This window comes from Pseudorca crassidens, chromosome 20, assembly GCF_039906515.1.
Source record: "Pseudorca crassidens isolate mPseCra1 chromosome 20, mPseCra1.hap1, whole genome shotgun sequence".
In the NCBI taxonomy this organism is placed as follows: Eukaryota; Metazoa; Chordata; class Mammalia; order Artiodactyla; family Delphinidae; genus Pseudorca; species Pseudorca crassidens.
In genome coordinates, this window is record NC_090315.1 from 15,083,661 (window position 1) to 15,109,218 (window position 25,558).

The 25,558-nt window shown below is 48.6% G+C and overlaps 1 protein-coding gene across 5 annotated transcripts in view; it reads right to left on the reverse strand.

Moving 5' to 3' along the window:
* Window positions 1-82: 82 nt before the first annotated feature.
* LOC137215080 (kunitz-type protease inhibitor 2-like) overlaps window positions 83-25,558 on the reverse strand; it is a 35,237-nt gene continuing 9,761 nt past the window's right edge. Inside the window, exons 2-9 of one of the 5 annotated variants that reach the window (XM_067719723.1) lie at window positions 16,405-16,575; window positions 13,122-13,175; window positions 11,824-11,877; window positions 11,097-11,258; window positions 10,701-10,736; window positions 659-768; window positions 408-515; window positions 83-290 (exon numbers count right to left, since the gene is read on the reverse strand). In XM_067719723.1, coding sequence (XP_067575824.1) covers window positions 120-290; window positions 408-515; window positions 659-768; window positions 10,701-10,736; window positions 11,097-11,258; window positions 11,824-11,877; window positions 13,122-13,175; window positions 16,405-16,575 — 866 coding nt within the window. In that variant the 3' untranslated portion in view covers window positions 83-119. Of the gene's footprint in view, window positions 291-407; window positions 549-658; window positions 769-10,700; window positions 10,737-11,096; window positions 11,259-11,823; window positions 11,878-13,121; window positions 13,176-16,404; window positions 16,576-25,558 lie in introns of all 5 variants that reach the window. The other 4 variants (XM_067719722.1, XM_067719721.1, XM_067719724.1 and 1 more) reach the window with 4 other exon arrangements.

Genomic DNA, 25,558 nt, shown 5'->3' on the forward strand with positions numbered 1-25,558 from the left:
CTTGGCGCGCGGTGCCCAGCAGGGGGCAGGCCCGGTCCGAGAAGGGAGATGGGGAAGGGCGGGGGACAAAAGGCAACCTGGAGGCCGAGAGAAGGTTTACTGAGCCCCGGAGAGGCCCGTTAGTGGGAAGCCTCCTTCTTCCCCTCCTTCTTCTTGCCCTCCTTCTTCTCCTCCTTCTTCTCTTCCTTCTTCTCCTCCTTCTTCTCCTCCTTCTTCTTCTCCTTTTTCACCTTGGGCTTCTTGACCTTGCCCGGGGCGCTTTTGTATAGCTCGGAGCCGGCAGCGCTGGGCTGTGGGGCGGAGGGCGGTGGGGGAGGGAGAGGAGAGAGAGGGTTCGCCTGTGAGACGTCGGCCCGAATTCCGGGCTGGGGCGCCGGGCACCCGCTAGTGAGGGGTAAGCCTCTTACCTTCGCCTCATTTTCTGAGTCGCTGGAGCTGCTGCCGGAACCTGAGGAGCTTCCGTGACCGTGGCCGTGACCGTGGCCGTGACCGTGACCGTGACCGTGGCCGTGACCGTGGCCGTGGCCGTGGCCGTGGCCGTGCTGATGCTAGTCGGAGGCATGGCAGTGAGGCCAGGGACCCCTTTCCCAGCTCCCATTCCCCCATGTCGGAGGCCCCAGACCTAGCGGGACCCTGGGGTCAAAAACACCCTCCTAAGAATGAAGTGACTTACCTTCGGGTTATCAGCTACCTCAACTTTGTCGGGGGCGTGCTTGGGGTCTCCTACCTGGCCTGCCCCGTGGGGCTTCTTGGAGGTGGACTCCAGGGCTGCAGAGAGAAGAGAAATTGGGTGCGTTGGTGCAAGCGCAGGGAATGCCCCGTTGGAGGCAGTCCCTGGGTTTGAGTCTGGCCCCCTGCCCCTCAAGCTCCCCACTCCCCAGGAGCGCACCTGCTGACCGGTCGACCTCCATGGTGCTGAGAGAAGGTATGTCTGCACGGCCAAAGGCAGAGGACCGGCCTTGGGGAGAGGCAGTGGGCCAGCCCCGGAAGTTCTGAGGAGCCCTACCCGAGACCTTTGTTCAGAGTCCTTAGCCCTGACTCACAGCCCCTCCCCGGCACCGCCCAACTGGTCCTCTGGGAAATGGGGAGGGTGGACAGTTAACTTATGTCTCCCCCACACCACCACCCACCCAGTGAGCCTTGGCAAGTGAGTGGTGGGTGGGGCTGGGGGAGGAATGTGTGGGCAGTTGCAGATTTGAGGGGCTAGAGCTCTTATCAGCTTCCCCTAAAAGGGTCAGATCCTTGCTTTTGAAGAAATGAGAGGGAGGGTGCCTCCCCATGCCCTCTGTGATAATACTGACACTCCTTGTGTACTTACTACGTGCTGGGCTGCTGTTCCAAGGGCTTCAGATACATTAACTCACTATGACAATGCCTTTGGCTTGGTGAGAAGCAGTGTCTGAAGGGGTGAAGAGCATGCACTTGGAACCAGTCTGCTGATTGGAAGCCCATCTGTATTACTTAGTAGCAGAGTGACCTGGGGAAAGTTACTCCCCCTCTCTGGGCCTCAGTTTCCTCATCTGTAAAGAACAGCTACCATATGGAGCTGTTGTAAGAATCAAATGGATTAGTTTCCCACAACCATGCCTGCACACAGTTACAAGGAGTAAGTGCTTATAAAATAATGTTTGGCTTTTAAGTAAAAGGTAGCTATGGTTGCTATCCCTATTTTACAGATGAGAAAACTGAGAGACCAGTTAAGATGACGGACAAAATTAGCTCCTTGTGAACAGGCTAGAACTGAGATTCGAACCCAGGCAGTGTAGCTCAAGTCCAAGGCTGTGCCTGACCCCTTTGTCTCACCCTGGGGGTCACTCAGCAGAAGGGGCAGCCAGGCGAGCCCAGCCTTCCCTCCCCACACTGCGCAGGGCCCAGATTAGGCCCAGGGAGGAGCTGGGGCCTGCGTCATCTGTTCCGATGGCTGTGAGGCTAGTCCTTGCAAGTCCCTCTCCAGCCCAGCCCTGCTGCCAAGTTGGCTGCCTGGACCTGCAGGAGTGGCAGGCAAGACTGGCATTTAGGCAGGAGCAGGTAGCTGAGGCCTGCGGATGATGACGAACGTGTAGTAATCAGCCTTGTGCGTTCAGGTCTCTGCTCCAAAGTCCATTCCTTAGAGGAGACTGCCCTGACTGCTGGGTCCACGGAGCCTCGTCACTCCATCCCCTTTCCCCTGCCTCGTGGCCAGCGTAGATAGCCCTTGCTTACCACTCTCTGAGGTTATCTTTATTCTCACGTGTTCCTTCAGCATATATTTATTGAGTACCTACCATGTGTCCAGCACAGTTCAAGTTCTGGGGACACAGAGCTGAACAAAACCAGCAAAAATTCCAGCCCCGTGGAATTGACATTCTAGTGCCGGGAACAAGGCAAAATGTAGAGTATGTTAGAAAAAGCTGGAAACAAAACTGTCCGTCAGTTGGTGAATAGATATACAAAATGTGATATATCTATCCATACGATGGAATACTATTCAGCAATAAAAAGGAATGAACTCCCGACATACGCTACAGCTACATAAACCTCAAAAACATTATGCTGGGTGAAAGAAGCCAGACACAAGAGACTGCATGTTGTATGATATCATTCACATGAAGTATTCAGAAAAGGCAATTAGAGAGACAAAGTAGATTAGTGGTTGCTGGGAGCTGAGTGTGGGAATGGCGATTAGCTGTAAATGGCCATGAGGGATCTTACTGGGGGGAAGGGGATGAAAATGTTCTAAAACAGATTTATGGTGATAGTTGCACTGCCTGGTAAAATTATTAAAAATCACTGAATTGTATATTTGAAATGGGTTTTATGTAACTTATAACTCAATGAACTCTATTTTTTTTTTAAAGTAATATGTGTTAAGAAAAGAAATACAGCAAGAAGGGGGAGACCAGGGAATAACTATGTAGTATGTTTGGGAGACGCTGGATTTCAGATAGTTACCAGGGAAGCCTCACTGAAGCCTTTCTGAGTACAGATCTGAAGGTGAGAAAACAAGCCATGTAAGAACACGGAGGCTTAGCTAGGCAGAGGGAGTGGCAAGTGCCAAGGCCCTGAGGCAGGAATGTACCTGTGTATCTGAAGAGCTGGAGGGAGAGAGGTAGAAGAGGAGGGATGGTTGGGGTGGGTGGTGGAGTGTCTTGTAAATCAAAGATCTTTGGTCTTTACTCTGAGAAGAGGTGGTGAACAGTGATTGTGGTTTTGCCGACAACCGTGTGCAGGATATGAGAGAAAGTGCCTGTGTCTCCCGGCAGAACATAAATTCAGGAGGGTGGGAGCTTCGTTGCTTTGCTCAGCGCCTGGAACGGTGTGGCTCAGAGTTGGTGCTCCCTATCATTTGGTGAATTGGGTTACCTGATGCCAGGCAGTGTGGCAACGGCAGGTTAGAGCAATTTTAGAGTGGCTACGAGTTTGGGTTCTGGAGGTCAGTCTGCTTATAGGTGAATCCTTGCTCTACCCCTTACTGTTCTGTGGACATTAAGTTAGTCAGTCTGGCCCTCATTGTCCTCCTCTGTCAAATGGAACTTACCTCATAAGGTACATGGTTTTGCACAGAGCGTGCCTGGGACAAGGTAAATAGATACTTGATAAGTGTTAGTTTTTATTATGATTCACAAACACAGTCTCATGATTCCTTATGAAACTGGCAATAGGATCCCCATGTTATATGTAGTTGAGCCCTAAAAGGTACAGTGGGACACTGGGCTAGTGGGTTGTGGGACAGCAGTGTGAGACCTTCCAGACTCAAGAGGAAGTAGTAGTTCTTCACTGCTGTGCTAAATAAAATTGTGGGGTGAGTGAGTGAATGGGTCCAGGGAGACCTTGGCCTGGTCCTTCAGATCCCCGGTTATTCGCTCCTATATTATATTAAGGATGTGGCAGCTTTCAGAGTCTCTGAAGACAGAGGCTTAACAAGAGAGCGTCACTTTTCTCTCCCACGAAAACCTGAGCTGGTGGGAGTCCAGAGCAGGTGAGTGGGTGACTCTGCAAGATCATCCAGGGACCAGGCTCCCTCTGTCTGGGTGCTCTGCATTCCTCCAGGATGTCATCCCTGGGCCTGTGGGGAGCCTGGCCCCCACCATCGGGTTCTCAGGAAGGAAAAGGGCAAGTGGAGGGCACACCACTTCCTTTTAAGGACCCGACCTGGAGGCAGCACACATCCCTTCAGTCTGGATTTAGACACCTGGTCACATCCAGCTGCAAGGGAGACGGGGAAACAAACAACAGTTTGTCTCATACGGCATTTAATTACTGTCAGCAGGACTCCAAGTAGCAGTGACTCCCGTTGATGAGGCCAACCTGCCATCCAGTGTCCTGGACTCATCAAGCTGTGACCATGCAGGGCTTATTTCAGACAGCCACGATGTAATCAAAGGCTAGTCTCTTATCCATTAGGAACCCCACAAGGGACTTCAGACTGACCTGTTGATCTTTGGTGTCACGGCCAATAATTACAAGGCCCCCGAGCAGGCCCTCATGCCCAATGGAGAGACATTGTGACTTGTTCTTTCCCACATGCAAACACACAGAGTACTGGGCACAAGGCACTCCAGTTCAGGACTTGTTATTAAACTTGACTTGGAACACCACTGCACTGGTTTGGTTAAGCCACATGGGCAGTGCCATGAGTAGCTGTGGCCTCAATTGCCATACATGGCATAGCTCGGAGCTGCTTGGCATCAGAAGTGTGTGCTTTTATCAGCCAGATTAGAACAAAGCTGAGCAGGTCCATGTGTTTGTAAACGTCTATGGGTGGGGCCCACATTCAGGCGTTGCTGCTGATGGCACTGGGTATAGCAGAATGGTTCAGGACTGGCTGCGTCTATGCGTCACACTGCCTGCTGCAGGGCTCAGGCGGACCAGGTGAGGGATTGGCAAGCTGCACTGTTGGATCTAGAGGGCACAAAGAGCACTGATTACACCCCTCCTTCCCCACCCCCCACACCTCCTGGGGTCTGAGGTGTTCCCTTGCCAGGTGCCAGGTTGTTATTCTCCCTCCGAGGACATGAAATCAGTGTGACTCCCATCCCAGAAGGTACAGCTTTACCTCTTCTATCATCACCTACTCACACCCAGACCTTTTGTTTGGAAAGGTCAGATGTAAATGGAACAAGCATTTTTACAAATTTACAGAGACCATGTGGGCCACTGTAGGGAGAAGTGGCAGGCAGGGCACCCAGTGATTGTTTTCATGACCTGGGACTAGGCATCCAAGAAAGAATCTCGGAGGCTGAACCAGAATTAATTCCTGAGGCCCCCTTTGGTCAGCTGCCAGCCAGAGGGTGCACCAACCAGGTGAACCTGGGCTTGCTGTTAGGGGGAAGAAAGATGCATCATACACAGGAATGATGAGGGTAGAATTCCAAATTTTCGAAATAGTCTATATAACTCCCAACCCCTTTGACCTGATCTTTACCCAGGAGATAGAGATAAATCCTTTCTGGTGACAAACACATTCAGTGACCAAACTACCTTACTAAAGTGTACGGACCAGGAAGAGGTAGAGATCTTTGCTGAGTTGATTTTTTAGAAGTCCATTCCACCTCTGAATGATGCTAGCAGTCTGAGGATGACAAAGGCCATGAAATGTCCATTGAACACCTTGGCTACTGGCCTACTGTTAGGCAGCTTTTGCAACGAAAAGAGGACCAACGTCAGCCTTTAAATGGTCTAGAAAGTGGAAAACATGGCAGTTTAGTTTCAAGCGCCATAGTGGCGTGGCAGGAGGTGGCTGCCCAGACTGGAACAGCAGCCTCATAACCCGGAAAAGTACAGAAGGGAGACAAGACACCACCGGCAGACAAAGAGCGCCGCAAGGCCCCATGCTGTCAATCTGCCAGGAGCAAGTGGAGACACAGGGCCTCCCAAACCACAAGACAGAACAGGACAAATTCTGGCAGAAGTGAGTCACAGAGATAACTTCTGCATCAAAAACATATACACTATGAAAAACCTGCGAAAACTCGACTGGCCTTGATGGTGTTAGGAGAATTCACCTCATGATCTTCCTACTACAGTAGAATTATTTAAAAGTGATTCCCAGACTTCCCTGGAGGTCCAGTGGTTAAAACTCTGCGCTTCCAATACAGGGGGTGCAAATTCGATCCCTGGTCAGGGAACTAATATCCCACATACCACATGGCACGGCAAAAATAAACAAAAAAAAGTGAAGTGATTCCCAACAGTTTCTTTTAAAATCCAAACACACTACTTTTTTCCTTCACATGAAGGAGAGACAACTCTTGTTCAAGCAGGTAGAGAAAGGCCACAGGCATTAGTGGGTCTGAGGTTCCTGAATCCAAAGAGATACATGAGTGGACCTGAGAGTTGCTCATGGGGTGGCAGGGTGGTGTATGGAAGAACCACCAACTACTAAGGAGGAACGAGGACACAGGTAGGTGGGCAGAGGTGGCCACCACTTCCCATGGGCAACCTGACATCTATGATCTCATGTGATCCTCACATCCACCCATCTTACAGGTGAGGAAACCGGAGGTTCGAAGGAGTTAAGTGACCTGCCTGCTGTTGCACACCTGGAGGGGGGTGGTGGGCGGAGAGTCTCTTCCCAATGTCTAGGCCCTCTTTCCCTGGACCACAGGCTCTTGCGGAGCACTGGGGAGGTGGGGGGCTTGGGAAACGGGGGCGGGTGTCCCAGTTTGTCTGGGATATGGCACCTGTTCACCAACTCTGAGTCAACCACAGTGAGGGCCTGGGAACACCAGGTTGCCCGGAAGGCTTGGCAGGGAGAATGCCAGAATCCATGAGCAACGTCTACCATGGACCAGAGAGGCTGGGGGAAACTGGATGAGGTATTTACCCAATTGCTTCTGGGATAGATTTCTAAGCCCTAATGGACACAAGCCTTTCCCCCAATGTACAGTCATCCCTCCAAGATATTGTGTGTTCAGTTCCAGACTACCACAACAAAGCAAATATCACAATAAAGTCACATGAATTTTTTGATTTCCCAGTGATTATAACACTTATGTTTACACTATAGTCTACTAAGTGTGCAATCGCATTGTGTCTAAAAAAAAACAATGTATATACCTTAATTTAAAAATACTTTAGGGCTTCCCTGGTGGCGCAGTGGTTGAGAATCTGCCTGCTAATGCAGAGGACACGGGTTCGAGCCCTGGTCTGGGAAGATCCCACATGCTGTGGAGCAACTAGGCCCCATGAGCCACAACTACTGAGCCTGCGCATCTGGAGCCTGTGCTCCGCAACAAGAGAGGCCACAATAGTGAGAGGCCGCGATAGTGAGAGGCCCCCGCTCGCCGCAATTAAAGAAAGCCCTCGCACAGAAACGAAGACCCAACACAGCAAAAATAAATAAATTAATTAATAAACTCCTACCCCCAACATCTTCTTTAAAAAAAAAAAAAAAACTTTAAATGCTAACCATCATCTGACAACGCAGGGTTGCCACAGACCTTCAATTTGTAAAAAAACAAAAAACAAAACCCGAAAAAACCCCTGCAGTATCTGCAAAGTGCAATAACAGGAGGTATGTCTGTATAGAATGTGGCCTTTTGGCCTGAAGGGATTTCTACGAAGGGTCAAGGGAAGGAGGGCTTATTGTCTTTTTGTTCCAATTTATTTTTAAATAAAAAAAAAAATCATGGATGCCAAAGTGGGTCATTAAAAAAAAAAAGGTGGTATGACCAAAATTTTTTTTTTTACGATTTTTTTCCCTTTTTGTTTTTAATTAAATTTTTTTTTTTTTTTTAATTGTGGTACGCGGGCCTCTCACTGTTGTGGCCTCTCCCGTTGCTGAGCACAGGCTCCGGACGCGCAGGCTCAGCAGCCATGGCTCACGGGCCTAGCCGCTCCGCAGCATGTGGGATCTTCCCAGACCGGGGCACGAACCCGTGTCCCCTGCATCGGCAGGTGGACTCTCAACCACTGCGCCACCAGGGAAGCCCAATTAATTTTTTATTTATTTTATTTTGGCTGTGTTGGGTCTTCGTTGCTGCATGCGGGCTTCCTCTAGTTGCGGTGAGCAGGGGCTACTCTTCATTGCGGTGCGTGGGCTTCTTGTTGCGGTGGCTTCTCTTGTTGCGGAGCACGGGCTCTAGGCATGCAGGCTTCGGTAGTTGTGGCTCACGGGCTCTAGAGTGCAGGCTTAGTTGGGCTTAGTTGCTCCACGGTATGTGGGATCTTCCCGGAGTAGGGATCAACAAACCTGTGTCCCCTGCATTGGCAGGCGGATTCTTAACCACTGCGCCACCAGGGAAGTCCCTAAGGCCGAAATTTTTAAAAAGTGAAATAGAATAAGAAAATATCAGAGCTTACCACAGGTGGTAAGGCTAAGTCTTGTTTGGTGAAATTTTATGGGCACTCAGTTGGAATGTAAGATGTATTTCATTCAAGAAGATCTGAAAGGGGCTTCCCTGGTGGCGCAGTGGTTGGGAGTCCACCTGCCGGTGCGGGGGACGCGGGTTCGTGCCCCGGTCCAGGGGGGATCCCGCATGCCGTGGAGCGGCTGGGCCCATGGGCCATGGCCGCTGGGCCTGTGCGTCCGGAGCCCATGCTCCGCAATGGGAGAGGCCAGTGAGGGGCCCGCATACCGCAAAAAATAAATAAATAAATAAAAAAGAAGATCTGAAAGATGCTGTTTTTTTAAGAAGTCTGTTTCTGGAATGGGACATCTCATGTAGTGTCCTGTGGTAACTTTGGTAGAGTTTAAATTAGCAGTCCCACAAAGAAAGAAAGCACATGCTGAAATTTATTTTAAAAGGGAAGGCCATTTTTATTAAACTTGTACATTTAACTTTCTTCCTTTCAGAATCCTAATTAAAAAAACTTATGTTTCTGCTTACTTAAAAAAAACAAACAGAAAACAAACAAAGGAAACTATTAAAACATCACTTTTGTGATGGGAAAGGAGGCAACAGGATTCAACATAAGCTAAGAAAACTATACCTGGAGCAAAGAAATAAATTGAAGAGGAACCGACTCCGATCTAGGGCTAGAACATCTGCAACGTGCACAGCCCTTCACTAAGAGAATTTCCAAAGCAAACCCATCCCGGGAGACCAGGGAGCAGCCCTCTTACCTTCTGGATTAACAAACAGGCCAAAAGCCCTAATGATCGCGCAAATACAGACAAATCACTCTATTTGAAAAAGCACACGTGTTCGACACTTGTCTCTCCTCCCTTCGCAGATTCTCTTAACAGGGGGTTGAGGAGGGCAGCCCCTTGGCGACAGGGCGTTCACAGGACGTAAGTGTTCTTCACCAGGTGCTCCTTGTCGTCCCCAGAGCTCCAGACAGTACGGAGGGTGCGCTCCTGGTTCCTCCGTGCCACCCTGATCAGGCAGACCACGGAGGCTCCCAGCAAGAGGAACAGGACCATCACGAACAGCCCTGCCAGGACCACCACTGTGGATGAGAGAGAGGCCTCAGAACCAGCAGGACGAGGCGGGCCATAGCCAGAGTGTCCACGTGGGCTTGGGAGGTAGACCAGCAGCCCTTGGGCCAGACGTCCCCCCACCCCAACCCAGAAGGCTCTGGAGAACTGACACTGCTTGACAGGAAGTCCTCAAGGAGAGTCCCTACAGTCTTGAGAAGTAGGTTCCTGAAAAAAGGAGGTGCTATGCTATGTGCACATGGACAGAGTGGCTCCTTGTGTTCCTCCTTTTTGAACAAAAAATCCCCACTTCAACTCTGTACTACCCTGCCACCTCTCTGCAGCAATTTGTACAGGAAAAGCACACACCTCCGGTGTGTGTGTGCAAACACACACCCCCCTCCCCCAACCAGCCACAGAGAAAGATGTGGCCCTGCAGTTGGCTGGGGTGGCTGCCTGTGGAATGAGGGAAGGGCAGAGGCATGGGTATATTCGGAGCAGGGCCGGGAGGGGACCCTCATGCTCCTAACTGCCCAGGTAGATTTAATAGTGGTTGCCCCACTGCAGTCCCACTGGTCAGTTAAGATGCTTCTTCTTCAGGTGGGGCTCCACCTAAGGAATGTGGCCTCCTATGGCAGCTACCCGGCTCCCTCTCCCCGCTTGGCTGCAGAATTGGACAGGGTCGATTCACTCTCCATCTCCAACCGTCCAGATCCTTATGCCTGGCAAACCAGGTCCCAGTTTCATTTCTCTTCTAAAGCAGAGCAGACACACAGGCCAGGCCTGGACTCCTTAACAGGGAAACAGGTGGAAAGAGGCCAAACCAGTGTGGCAGGTCTTTTGTGCAAACACTACCATCCATGATTCAGGCTCAGAATCAGAAACAAAAGCTAGAGGAGGCCTAGCCTCCTTGTCAGACCAGACTGCTTGGGGACAACAGCACTGGCTGGGGCCATGCTCCACCCACACATGACAAGGGCTTTCCACCTTCCTTTGTTATCACCCATGACCAACTCTGTACACCCCATGGCAGTAAAGTTCCCCCCCAAAACCTGGAGTTAGTCCCAGGCCTGCGTGCAGCAGATCCCACACACCTCAAACAGGAGGAGGTGGCCCCAGTCACCCCCAGGCTGCCTAGGCAGAGGTGGCCTCACTCCTAACCCGTTTATGTACACTGTACAGTGGGACAAACATCCACCACATGTTCCAAGCTGCCTGGCTGTTCTCGTGCAGAAACACGACTTTCTAACAAAACGATGTTTACAGTGAAGGATGATGTGTCCAAGACAACATGAGCCTGCAAAAAACACAGCTGAGCTTAGTCAAGGCAGGCAGGTGGAGGGGGCAAGAGGCCGTTTACCTTTAGTGCGGGGCAGGGCAGGATACAACTGCTTGCCTGGAAGAAAACACACAACCCTGAGGTCAGCTTTCAGCCCTCCTCCCCTCACAGCTGCAGCCACCTGAGGATTCCCCTCAGCCCTGGGCCTTCACGCTCTTTCTGAACGGCTTCTTCCAGCTCTTCTGAGGGTTCTGAGACCTTGCCACCCCAGTAGGGACCTAGGACACATGTGCCCAACAGCTGGAGCCACAGCCCACCCCCTTCCCCACCAGGGAGCCAGAGAAGACTAACGGCAGAGTCCAAATGACAGCATTTCCAAGGCCTTCATTTTAGGGATGAGGAAAGGGACTGGTGTCCTCTCGGGAGGGTTCATCTGCCCATGGTTGTTTCTTGGATTTAGGAGTCAGGCAGACTCACCGAAGCAGCGCTGCATGCACTCCTCCTTGGAGAGGTAGCTGTTTTTATTGCCCCGGCATCCGCCGTAGATGAAGTTATCACAAGAGTTCTTCTCGGCATTAAAGTACCAGCGTGGGAAGGATGCGCGGCAAGGCCCAGTGATGGCCTTGGCAGTGCAGTGTTCTGGGAGTGAGACAGCCCAAGGGATACAAATTAGCAGGGCCCAGGAGAGGTGAATGGAGCTAGAATGCTCCCAAGCAGTCATATGACTGCCAGCCAATGGGGAAAACATCTCTCTGTTAAAAGAAACTTGGCCATTACAGACGTGGCCATTCTGGCCCACATTTTCAGATCTCTTTCTCTTTATGGCCAGACTACACTGTTACGGAGGTTATTCTATGTCAGTCACTGTTGTAGGCTCTACATGTGTCAACTCGGTCTCTGAACTTTCAAGAGAGGTCTGAACTAGGCCCCTCATTTCATAGTCAGGGACTCTGAGGCAGAGCTACAGTATCCCGTGGGCGCAGCTGGTGGGAGGCAGAGCCTGCACGCCACTGCTGCCTCTCGAGCAAAGCTTCCCAAGGGTGTGCTGTGTCACATCCTGCTTCCTGCTGCCCCAGGGCATCCTCATGAGTCCTAACACCTGGGAAAGGTCGGGAAGCCCTGCTCTACAATACCCTTAATGGAAATCCTCAAGTGTGTCTCAATTCCCAATTAAGTAAGAAAACATGTTTTTTAAAAGTTATACCTTCATAGTTGAAAATATCACTGGACAGGTCATCAGAATCCTGCCTTCTGGGAACTGAAACACAAACATCCATGTCAGGGAGGCTGGAATGGACACAGGGCACGTCGCCTAGCTGGGGCTGAGTCTAAAAGGGCCCACTGAGGTACCTGGAAGGGAGTGGAGCCCCTCTCTGTGGGCAGCTTTGCTCCATCACCTCCCAGTCCTAATGGGCTCTACGGCACACACAGAATGAATGCCGGATGGGGAAGCCTGCCTGTCACCTCAGGGGTTACTATGGAAACTAATCCCAGCCACAGTTTCTGGGGTGATGAGGAAGACCAGAGGTGTCCACTCTCTGACACAGGGAGGAGGGTCCCTTATTCTCTTGGGGGAATTTTCTTCTGAAACAGGACAGAAACCAGAGTTACGATGCCAGTGCCCCATGGCTCTGCATGACCTTGCAGAGGCCAGCTTGGGAATAAGCAATGAACCCAGGCAAAGCAATGGTCAGGACAGTCACAGGATTCCTAGCCTCACTCTCACGTGGGTGCTGATGTCAGAGTCAAAGGACCAGAATCAAGACTGCAACCAGTGTGTGGCCAGTGGCTGACTGGGGGCCATCCTCAAATGGGGTAGGGGGGGACTCTCTCCCTCCACAGCAGGTCTCACCCAGCAGAACCCACTGCCTGGGGACTGGCCTTTGGGAAAGCTGGACTGGACTTACGAGTGCATCTGAACCACTCACCCCCGGCTCCTGATGCAGAGTCCTTTAAGCATAAAGGAGGAATGGGGCAGCTGCTGTCAGCACTACAAAGCAAGCTAACACAAAGCTCCAGATCAAGAACTGCAGTGGGAACGGAGGCGGGGGTGGCAGAAGACAGAGGACTCTTAGCACAGGGAGGGAGATGGACAGCAAGGACGACACGGAGCAAAGGAGATACAGCAAGCAAGGAGGTGGGACAGGGCAGTGAAGACAGCACGAAGGCTGAGGCCAGGGGACTGGAAGCCAGCCCAAAGCGGGGGAAGGGGTCTGAGCCACATGCAGCAGTAGCCACAATCCCTTATCCCCCAGGAGGAAGCTGAGGTCAGCCAGGAAGCACTGTAGAATCCCTCAGCCCTCTTGTCTGCTGAACTCCCCAGCGGAAGGATGCTGGCCAGGAGCCAGAAGCTGGCAGCCCAGGCAGAGCCCCTGTTCGCCAGTTCTGAGTAAACAGAACCAGGAGGTGGAAGCCCTTGTACAATGCCCAAAGTAAAAATGTCCTTTCACATTAGCCATCTGGATGGCCCTCATTCCATCCTGGGTCTTTTTAAGAACTTACCACTTGGGACAGAGGAATCTGCTCCATTCCTGGACAGTTCATTGATGGTGTTCACTACAAGAGGACAAATAAACAGCACAGTGAGAAAGTGTACCTCCAAGATTGCCTGGTGAAACAAAACAAGCTGTATCCCTGAGGAGGCTTGGTCCTGTGTGCCTCTCACAGCGACTCCCATTTCTCCTTTATGTGGGCCCTTCAGTGCACATGCTGGACCACAAACCTGCCAGAACTTGGAAAATAAGGAACCAAGACTGCCCTTGTGGGTTAAATTTTAAGATCAACCAGCTGGGAATCCGAGCAAAGACGTGTGAAATGACATTATAAAAAGACAGAATGGCTTCCAGGGCCAAATAACCTGTGGAACTGTATTAACTCACCCAATGAATTAAAAAAGTGAAGGGCGTGGGACTTCCCTGGTGGCGCAGTGGATAAGACTATGCGCTCCCCAGTGGTTAAGAACCCGCCTGCCAATGCAGGGGACACAGGTTCGAGCCCTGGTCTGGGAAGATCCCACATGCCACAGAGCAACTAAGCCCGTGCACCACAATTACTGAGCCTGCACTCTAGAGCCCATGAGCCACAACTACTGAGCCTGCATGCCACAACTACTGAAGTCCGGGTGCCTAGAGCCCGTGCTCCGCAACAAAGAGAAGCCACCACAATGAGAAGCCTGCGCACTGCAATGAAGAGTAGCCCCCGCTCGACACAACTAGAGAAAGCCCGTGCAGCAATGAGGACTCAATGCAGCCAAAAATAAATAAATAAGTAAATAAATAAATTTATTTTTTAAAAAAAGATGCAGGTGTGTTAAAAAAAAGACTATGCGCTCCCAATGCAGGGGGCCTGGGTTCAATCCCTGGTCAGGGAACTCGATCCCACATGCATGCTGCAACTAAGAATTCGCAGGCTGCAACTAAGAGTTCGCAGGCCACAACTAAGGCGCCCGTGTGCCACAACTAAGAAGCCCACCTGCCACAACAAAGAAGCCTGACTGTTGCAACTAAGGAGCCCATGTGCCACAACGAAGACCCGGCACAACCAAATAAATAAATAAATATTTTTAAAAAAGTGAAGGGTGTGCTCAGCACTGTGAATGTACTTCATGCTACTAAACTGTGCACTTAAAAATGGTTAAATGCTAAATTATACGTTATGTATATATATATATTTTGTGTGTGTGTGTGTGTGGTACGCAGGCCTCTCACTGTTGTGGCCTCTCCCGTTGCTGAGCACAGGCTCCAAACGCGCAGGCTCAGCGGCCATAGCTCATGGGCCCAGCCGCTCCGCAGCATGTGGGGTCCTCTCAGACCGGGGCACGAACCCGTGTCCCCTGCAACAGCAGGCGGACTCTCAACCACTGCGCCACCAGGGAAGCCCGCGTTATGTATATTTTATCTTGCACACACACAAAGCTAAGAGCATGGGTGCAAGTGCAAAAAAGGGAGCGCTGGCAGGGTCCAGGAGGGAGGAACCCTCCCTTGTGCAGAGGCGCGGGGCTGGCCTAACCTGATGCCATTACACATTCCCATCACAAACCAGCTCCTCCAGTTCTGCCTCTCCCCTCATCAAGCAATGTTCTGGGAATGTCGCTGAGAGGTTTGCCTACACAAACTAAGGGTGAAGGCACAGGGACAGAAGTGTCTGGTCCCTTTGGTGGTTCTGGTTCTCATTATAATTAATTAATAAACTGGCATTCTCATTATCATTTGGTTCCCCACAGAGCTTGCCTGCCTGGGAGAAAATATGTTGGCAAAGAGAACGCCTCAGGAGCTGTGCAGTGCGGCCACGCTCGGATGCCAGCAAATGAGCTTTCCGGGACGTCAAGGCTGGGGCCAGACTCTGGCTTGACCTCTAGGAAGATAGATAGCTGTCTGCCTTCTCCCAGCAAAACACTACACCCTGTGGCTCCTTGCAGAGACATCCCGCCTTAATGCCCACTGTCCACTGCTTGTGTTCTTAGAACTTAACCTTCCCCCTGAGAAACCAAGGAGTAACCAGAACGGCATGTACATTTGCTACTGTCAACTCCTGACTGGAAAAGGACAGAAAAGGTAGCAAAAAACACTTCCCCTTAATTCCTTCCCTGACACTGGATCACAGCTGATGGCGGAAAACCACATACAATAAATGGTATTTTTCTCCATCACCATCTGGTAAGGTTGCCAGTTGCCCCCCCACCCTGCCCCAAAACAGACGAGGAACTCATCTGTACAATCCAAAACTAATACCAGCCACCTCAGCTCTCCAAACACTTGTTGAGTGCCTTCCGGGCACTGGGCACACAAAGATCAATAAAATGTTCCTCAAGGCACTCAGTCACTGCTGGGCTTGTGTGTCTGTGCATTATGTTTTAAACCTCAGTTCACAGCCAAGACCACTGTTGTCTTCCTCTCTTTACACACAACTTTAATAAGCTTATCTGATTTCTGAATGCAGAGTTCAAAGCCAAGAGAGATTACAGCCAGTGCGGTGAGCACTGAGGGCACCAGCACATTCTGACACAGAATCATAATCCAGAGTCCAAACACTGACATCAAGCTGTCAGGAAAGGATGCAAGAAGTCCCGTATCAATGTTAAGGAAATCGCCAATGAAAATCTTTGACAGTTTGGCTGGCCCAATCTGCGGGTCTCTGGAACACCTAGGAAGGATCAGGCCCCAGAGGGCCAATATCACACTGCCATCAGGTCTCAAGGAGTCCCTCGAGGCTCCGTTCAGAGCCAGTGCACACTGTTGTGGGGCCTTAGGTTTTTATTTACACTGGGAGGCTCTCAGGGTCAACATTATCTTGATTCCACAGAGTCACTCACGAAGGCTGAGAGAAGGATGGATTCCAGAAGTATGTTCTAGTTTTAACTTGATTCATAACTTGGCTGGCTGGGTGAGCTCCTCAAGTCATTTGTCCCAAAGGTAAAAATAACCCAAATGCCCAGGAAGCAAGGAGGGCAGCCCATCTGAGTAGACCTGGAGCACTCTGCTCATACCAGGCCTGGCGTGGGACCTGCTCTCAGTAGTGGGAGAAGGGAAGTTGGGGAGAAGACGCAGTCATGTCACCCCTCCCCTGGCTCCAGTCTGCGGCCTACTCTCCCCTTTCTGGGAAGAGGAGGGAGGATACCGCTGTGAAACCACCGTGTGGGCGACCTTCACACTGTGCCTGTTTCTTCTGCTTTTAAAAACGTCTCCCAGTTTCAGCAGTGAAGAACTAGCAAAGAGCAAAAGGCAGTTATGTCCCAATTAATAAAGTGTCTCTAGATAATAAAACTTCCCCAACAGCACTGTCTTACCTGTGACACCAGCACACTTTGCAAGACACTCCTCCTTGGTCATGTAATTATTGTCATTCCCTCCACAGCCTCCATACACAAACTGCTGGCAGGATCCATCAGTGACATTGTACCACCACCTAGGGATGGAGGCCCGGCATTTTCCCACACTCTTCGAAACTCGGCAAAAATCTAAAACACAACCAACCAGAGACCAGTTAGCTTGGCAGGGCAATTCTGGCAAGACAGAACATGCACAGACCTGTAGGAGAAGGCCCACAGCTTTCCAGAGCCCCAAGAGGAGAACCAGAGCCTTAAGTTTCAGCACAGTTCCTCTGTGAGCTGTTTCTGAAGTGTCGCCATCAGGCCTACCTAGTGATTCCTTCTTTGTATAGGAAGGCATCATCTAACAACAAAGACACCAACCCACCAGACTGAACTGAATTTCAGTTGCGTGTTGATTTGGTCCCTGCCCCCATTATCAAACACACACACATCCAGTATAGAAAAAGGACTTTCAAAGGCAAAAAAACAGACTGCAGGATCCTTCTGGATATGTGCCCGTCTCACTGGGCCAAGGGGAGCTTAGCACTGAAAGGCCAGAGCTGGGACTTCCCTGGTGGCACAGTGGTTAAGGATCTACCTGCCAACGCAGGGGACAAGGGTTCGAGCCCTAGTCTGGGAAGATCCCACATGTCACGGAGCAACTAAGCCTGTGCACCACAACTACTGAGCCTGCACTCTAGAGCCCACGAGCCACAACTACTGAGCCCACATGCCACAACTACTGAAGCCCACGTGCCTAGAGCCCGTGCTCCACAACAAAGAGAAGCCAGCGGGCTTCCCTGGTGGCGCAGTGGTTAAGAGTCCACCTGCCGATGAAAGGGACACGGGTTCGTGTCCTGGTCCGGGAAGATCCCACATGCCGTGGAGCGGCTGGGCCCGTGAGCCATGGCCGCTGAGCCTGTGCTCCGCAACAGGAGAGGCCACAACAGTGAGAGGCCCGCGTACCGCCAAAAAAAAAAAAAAAGAAAAAGAGAAGCCAGCACAATGAGAAGCCCGTGCACCACAACGAAGAGTAGCCCCCGCTCGCTGCAACTACAGAAAGCCTGCACGCACCAAAGAAGACCCAAAGCAGCCAAAAATTAATTAATTAATTAATTAAAAAAAAAAATGAAAGCCCAGAGCTGGCAATGCACGGTCAGGAAGGAAACGCACGGCCTGGTGCTCTTAGCGCCCCACAGAAGGACCCTTCCTAACTTTTCCTGTCTACTCTCTGCCAGGATAGGCCACTTCATAGTCAAATTACCACAAGAGCCTCAGAAAGAAGCTCCCTAATGTTAGTTCCCCCAACTGCCAACCTTCCAGAGACAACTAAGGTCACTCCTCTGCTTCGGCGCTTATGATGGCTCCCCCAATCTGAGCACACCAAGATGGGCTGGGTTACAAGGTGTCCTAAAATCTGGCCCCACTCTAGTACAAGGAAAACAGAACAATGTTACAATTGCAGCCAGATAGATCTGCCTGCAGAAGGCCTAGAAATCTGCTCTCTCTTAAAAAGGGACAGATAAACAAGTGCTGGAGGTATCACCTGCACTAGAATGAAACTTTCTCCTGGAGGAATCAGGAGGATTGAAAGCAACTTGGAAAGGGAGTAACTTGACCATGTGATTCAACGTGTGCTCTGCACCACCATATCACCCCCTCCTGGCATCACGAGTCCACATCACCTCTCCCTACATCCTGGCCTCCTACATCTCTGCCTTCTGGCATCAGGGCATTCCACCCTGCCCTGGGCCTAGCACAGGGTGCTTCATAAACATCTCAAATAAAAACATCCTAGGGCCCAAAACTTGGTTATATGCTGTCATTTACTCCTCCCTAGTTGTTTTCATGTTTGCTAGGTTTACCTCACCAACTAGGGGATACCTTTCGAAAGCACAGAGAGCAGGATTTGTGCTTCTCTTGCGTCTCCCAAAATACATCACAACGATGGGCAAGAAACCAAATGTTCCACAAAACATCTATCTATGGACAAAAAAGGTTGGTGCTATGCAAAACAAACACCCCAAGAAACTCACACACACACCAATAAATCACAGGTAACTAGTACAGCAGAAAAAGCATACTCTGAAGTAAAAAAAATGCTCTGTTAATTTGCAAGCAACCGTCAATGAAACCACCAGTTAGAAAGTATCTTATCTGGGGACCTCCCTGGTGGCACAGTGGATAAGACTCCACACTCCCAATGCAGGGGGCCCGGATTCGACTAGATCCCACATGCATGCCTCAACTAAGAGTTTGCATGCCACAACTAAGGAGCCCACCTGCCGCAACTAAGGAGCCCACCTGCCGCAACTAAGGAGTCCATGAGCCTCAACTAAGATCCAGCACAACCAAAAAAAAAAAAGTACCTTATCTGGATACTTCATATGAATGGAATCATACGATATGTTCAGAAAAGGCAAATCAATAGAGACAGGAAGTAGATTAGTGTTTGCCTGGTGTTGGGGGTGTGGAGCGGAGAATGACTGCAAATGGGCACAGGGATGGATCTTTTGGGGCTGATGGAAATGTTCTAAAATTGGATTGGGGGGATGGTTGTACAACTCTGTAAATGTACCAAAAGTCATTGGGTTGTATACTTTTATTTATTTTTTTTGTGGTACGCGGGCCTCTCACTGTTGTGGCCTCTCCCGTTGCAGAACACAGGCTCCAGACGCGCAGGCTCAGCGGCCATGGCTCACGGGCCTAGCCGCTCCGCGGCATGTAGGATCTTCCCGGACCGGGGCACGAACCTGTGTCCCCTGCATCGGCAGGCGGACTCTCAACCACTGCGCCACCAGGGAAGCCCTGGGTTGTATACTTAAAACAAGTGATTTTATGGTATGTAAATACTTTACTAAATCAGTTTTTTTTTAAATAGGCCCAGGCACCTTTTGTCCATATAACACATCAACCAGAACCAGTTGGGTGTGCACCTGGAACAGGTACTTTTGACAATGTGCAAAGGTCACAAAACAAACGCAATCAACAAGGCCCAGGGAAGACACGGAAGGAGAAGAGTTCTTTGGTATATATTTCTGCCCAATCCACATGGCTGTCAAATGCCAGAGGCAGCACTGCTAAAAACAAGACAAGATGGAGAGGACCCACACGTGATCCACTTATGATCCCAAACTGAAAACAACATCAAGGCGGGAGCACCCCACTGCTGCCGAGGTTTGGCAACAGCCTATCCAATGCCCTGCCAAGCTGAGAGCCCTGGGGATCATTGACTGCTTTGTGTCCTTGCTTCCTGAGCAGCTTCACGTACAATCTTTTAAACAAAAACCCTGAGGGGGGAATTGTACACTTTAAATGGGTCAACTGTACAGAACGTGAATTATGTCTCAATGGAAACAAACACCTGAGAGGGGCCAAACAAAGCTCAAGCCAGCCAGGTGGGAACTGCCAGACACCACAGCAGAGAATGCAGCAGGGCGAACACAGTATAAAGGGTGAGAACTGGGTGGCTTTTCATAAGCAAGGGTGCCAGATACATTCTGTGCAGGTATAGAAGCCTGAGGGTGCATAGAGAGGAAGAGGGAAAAGCTCATCTAGGGATGGAGGGCAGTTACCTTGGTGAAGTAAACACTGCACAGAATCTGGCCCTCATCTTTGTAGGCTCAGACAGGCACTCTCAGTGCCCCAGAGCTGATGAGGCACAGGGATGCTGATCTTATTAACAAAGCACACAGGAGGATACTGAGAAAATAACTGTCCAGCGGGGCGGATGTGTACCAACATACCACCTCGGATAGCAAGCTGAAATGGAGCAGGTGACTTGGAGTCACAGTAAGGAAGTTTTCCGTAGGATTCCTGTGAACTTACTCTCTACTGGGATCTACCACGCAGACTAGAGGCTTGCAGCAGACAGCTCGGGAAGCGCTTAGGTCAAGAGAGCACAGTCAAGGTCTGCCTCTGGAACACTTACTTTTCTGACTTCCACCACTGACCAATGCCTCTTCCTGACTGGACCATTCTTTCTGTAGATGTGATGGTTCCTTCATTATAAATTTTGTGGGCCTCAGAGGCTATTCTGTCTCAGACGGCTGCTCATATCTGCTGTCAATGATCACACATTGATCTCATAGTTTAAGTTTCAGAAGCAGCCTTATTTTCAGTTTCAGGTTGCTTGGGTGGGGTAGGAGGGGATGGGGGTGACTTCATTTTTGTCCCAGGAGAATTTAGAAATGTCTCTTTATTAGGAGAGAACCTGGACTAAAAACACAGTATATCTGAAAAGACAGAATGCTGACAATTGTTGAAGCTGAGTGATGGTCTATGGGCACTCATAAAACTGTTTTCACTCCTTTGTGTACATTTGAAAATTCCTATAATAAAATCAGAAAAAAGCTAATCTCTTTATTTTGTTTTTATTTTTTTAAAATTGGGGTAAAAGCTTTTTAAAATAAATTTAATTAGAGTAAAAGAGCTCTAAGGAGCAGATTAGTTGGCCAAAGCTAGGTTCAATTAAGATGAAATTTAACCACACACTTACTGTGTCAAGACAGAGTCCCTTCTCTGAGTATGGAGGCTCCTTGTCAAATGGAGAAAAGTCTCATTTTGTCACATGCTTTTACTAACTAAACTGCTTTTAAGCTTCCATCATATACATTTTTACTCTCTAGGCTTAAGGAAGTAATCTCATGAAAAAGGATTTTGTTTTTGTTTGCTTGCTTGGTTCGTTTCAAAGGAGAGAATGTTCCTTTAGGAAACACAGGCCACATGTTGTTCACCTCACTCCAAATAACATCAGTGCACTTTCTCTTTTGTTGTTCTCCAAAAATCTTGTACAAAAAGCCAGAAATACTTTAGTATGTAAGATGACTTCCATGACTTATCACCTTCCTTAAAAAAACTTCAGGGCTTCCCTGGTGGCGCAGCGGTTGAGAGTCCGCCTGCCAATGCTGGGGACACGGGTTCGTGCCCCGGTCCGGGAAGATCCCACATGCCGCGGAGTGGCTGGGCCCGTGAGCCATGGCCGCTAAGCCTGCGTGTCCGGAGCCTGTGCTCCGCAGTGGGAGAGGCCACAACAGTTAGAGGCCCGTGTACCACCAAAAAAAAAAAAAAAAAAGTCAAAAAAGTCAAAATACTATACTTTGGTAGACCCAGCTTAAAATCAAAATGAACCAAAATGCAGAGCATGACTTATTTCTTGACACCCCATTTCATTGCCTTCACTAAGCTTGATGCCAGGCACATTCTATGCACGATTTCTAATAGTCACAATAAAACTGTGACTCATGCAGTAACACCCCCACCCCTGCCCTTTACAAAGCAGAACACTGAGGCTTTGGGTAGGTTAAGCTAAGCAAGCAGCAGACCTGTATATGAATTCAAATGGGTCTGATCAGAAAGCGCAGGCACAAACAAAACGACTCCTTGGATGGAAAGAAAGAAAAAAACCACTATAGTGACAGGCAGTGGGAAAAACATGAAACTGAAGTTGCCTAAAAGCCAAAACATTCCTCAAGGCTTCATCACAACTGGAGGGCTCACCAAGGCCAGGCCCTCTGCTATGCCTGTTTATGGTGACACTCAATGACAGGGTCATAAACAGCCATACCAAAGAACTGGCCAAGGCTGAGGGGGACTCGGTTGGAAAATTTTCAGGAAGTTATTCCTTAATAAATAACTGTTCTTATTAAGAGATGACGAAATGATATACTGGTCTCAGAATAGTTTTGGAAAACATTCATGAAAAATATGTTTCAAGTTCTATTTCTGTGCTCACAAATGCTAGTGCAAAATTAAATATGTTCTATAAGTTTTCAAAACAGAATAAGAAAAACAGGGAAAAGTTGAAGGGCACCAAATTTGGATACACTTGCTTCAGAATATGGAAAAATGGAATTCCTGACTTTCAGAAACAGTAACATTCTCTTGGAAAAGTATTAAAAATGGTTAAAATCACACATTATCTGACATATGAACCTAAATTACAAAACCCTGGCAGGCATTTTGAACACTGGCTATTACAAAATTGCCAAACAGACCGGTCTTTGTCATAGAAAACAGGTTTCTCTGGTTCTAAAGTTGCTTGAGCTTTTCTTAAAATTTATTTATTTAATTTTGGCTGCGTTGGGTCTTAATTGCTGCGCGCAGGCATTCTCTAGTTGCGGCGAGCGGGGACTACTCTTCGTTGCAGTGTGTGCGCTTCTCATTGCATTGCTTCTCTTGTTGCAGAGCTCGGGCTCTAAGGTGCGCGGGCTTCAGTAGCTGTGGCTCGCGGGCTCTAGAGCGCAGGCTCAGTAGTTGTGGTGCACAGGCATAGTTGCTCCGCGACATGTGGGATCTTCCCGGACCAGGGATCAAACCCGTGTCCCCTGCATTGGCAGGGGGATTCTTAACCATCGCTCCACCAGGTAAGTCCCTTGATACACTTTTTACTCCTGTGGGTGCTATAAACTGAAGAACACCAACTTCTTGCCTCACTGTATACTAATAAGAAAGCCCTGGATCACATCACAAGCTGGGAGCCACTCATGAAATGGTCCTTTTCCTCCCCTCATCTGTTTTCTCTAGAGCGAAGGTCAGTAAACTTTTTTAATGATGGGCCAAATAGTAAATACAGGCAGAATAGTGTGAAATCATGCAGAGCAATGGGAACAATCATGATTGTTCCGTGACCTTTAAAATGAAAAACTGTGGGCTATAAATGTATAGAATAATAAAAATAAATAAAATAAAATGAATATTTATTTAGTACACTATAAGTTAAAACATTAGAAATTTGAGAATTGGGGCTTCCTTGGTGGCACAGTGGTTAAGAATCCGCCTGCCAATGCAGGGGACACGGGTTCGATCTCCAGTCCAGGAAGATCCCACATGCCGCGGAGCAACTGTGCGCCACAACTACTGAAGCCTGCGCACCTGGAGCCCGTGCTCCGCAACAAAAGAAGCCACCGCAATGAGAAGCCCGTGTGCATCAACAGACCCAACACAGCCAAAAATAAATAAATGAAATAAATAAGTTTATTTAAAATAAAAAAAAGAAACTTGAGAATCGAAGTGTTTAATCTTCTTTGTAAATAAATAAGTCACCAAGAGTAGTCTATACAGTGCTTGTGAAGGTCTTTACTCATATAACTCATGATACAGAGCAAGCACCTTTTCAGTTCGCCTTAGTGAAGTGTCACACCTCTTTCTAGGTTTGGATCGGCTTCCAACATTTTATCCTTTGCTCTTTCAATGACACAAAATTGCTGAGAGTTGCTTGACTTTTTGTGGAAGTTTCTGCCAGCATTACTTCCACTGGATCATCCTTTTTTTGTCACAACTACTTTCCTCATTTCTGTCGATAAGCTCCTCTGGCTGCATATCTGGCCTCAAATGGCAAGCAGTGTCAACATTCCCACAGTTAACGCATTCTTCTATCACTCCATTTATGTTCAATTGGAATTTCCCTTCCAGCGTTATCACTTTTTCTCTTTGCTACACTTTGGTGCTTTTTTTGGCCAACTTCCTCTAGTGATTAACCATTTTTGTAAACTGTCATGTATACTGGGAAACAAGGAAGCAACACAACTACATGCTTTGCTGTGCATGAACTGAGTAACAGATGTGCAGTGACCAATCACTATGCATATGTGTAATTTACACAATGATTTGTGACTGAAGAGCTAGTAGCTGAAACTTGTTCTGTACCCAAGTACTCACAGTTAATATATTGTAGTAACTGAAATCTGTGCATGTTGAAAACTGTGCAAAGCATGGACTGCCTTTCTTTCAAGCTTCACGGGTCACCTAGCCTAACTATTCAACTCTGTCATGGTAGCATGAAAGCAGCCTAAGGCCATATGTAAATGAACGACCATGGCTGTCATTCCAATAAAAATTTATTTCATATAACTTTTACGCCTTAAAATATTCTTTTGATTTTTTTCAACTATTAAAAAAACGCAAAAGCCATACTTAGAGTGTAGGCCATATGTAGGCAGTGACTACGAGCTGCAGTTTGCCAATCACTTCTTTAGAGAGTGTTGCTAAAAACACCCTGCTCAGATTTTCCACACCCCCCACCCCGTCATGTGACAGAACTCAGCAGTCCTACAGGTGTGGTCAGATGCTATCACATAGACTCCTAGGGCTCACATTTCTATGACAACACTGACCACGCCTTCCTCAGGTTAATCCTTTGCCAAAAATGCTGCAGCACACCCTTCCATCACTAAAAACAGCTCTACTCTTTTCATTAAAGCCACTTAGAATTCTAAGGATAATGGCCAAAGAGAAATGATTTGCTACAATAATCCTCAGACATCTGAAAATACTATTTTATACAAAAAAATAGGAGAGCATACAGTTCATTCCTCAGTAGCAAAAAGCAAACAAGGAAGAATCAATTAATTCAAGAGTTTCAAAGAACAGGGGCAACTATTACCACATCCACAAAGGGCTTGGTGCGCACAGACCTACAATAACTGAAAATTCACCACCAGAACACCCTGTTCGTGCTAGTGAAATAACTTGTGAGACATCCACATAATCGAATACTCAGAGCTGTTTAAAATAGACAACTGGGGCTTCCCTGGTGGCACAGTGGTTGAGAGTCTGCCTGTCAATGCAGGGGACACGGGTTCGTGCCCTGGTCTGGGAAGATCCCACATGCCGCGGAGCGGCTGGGCCCGTGAGCCATGGCCGCTGAGCCTGCGCGTCCGGAGCCGCAACGGGAGAGGCCACAACAGTGAGAGGTCCGCGTACCGCAAAGAAAATAAATAAATAAATAAAATAAAATAGACAACTACGTATGTGCTGGTATAGAAAAGTGTCTGAGAGAAAAAAAGCAAAAGAATGTTTTACATATTATGATTCCTTTTTAAATTTTTAATTTAGATATGAATCTATCTTTAGGGAAAGAGACTAAAGGAGGGAGAAGCTTTTCCAGTTTTTCTTTTCCATCTGTATCTTTTAGTAAAATTTGAGTATTCTAATTTTGTGAATTCATTACTTTTATTTTCTTTAAGGGTTTTATCTGGAGAGTGGATTATAGTCATCACTTTTGTTTGCTTAAATTTTTCAGTTAAATTTTTCATGGTAAATAAAACTGAATGTACTAAATTCCCTAGTATCTTGAACAGTAGTAAGCAACAAGTGTTTGGTGAATAGCTAATATATGTAAATAGGGCGA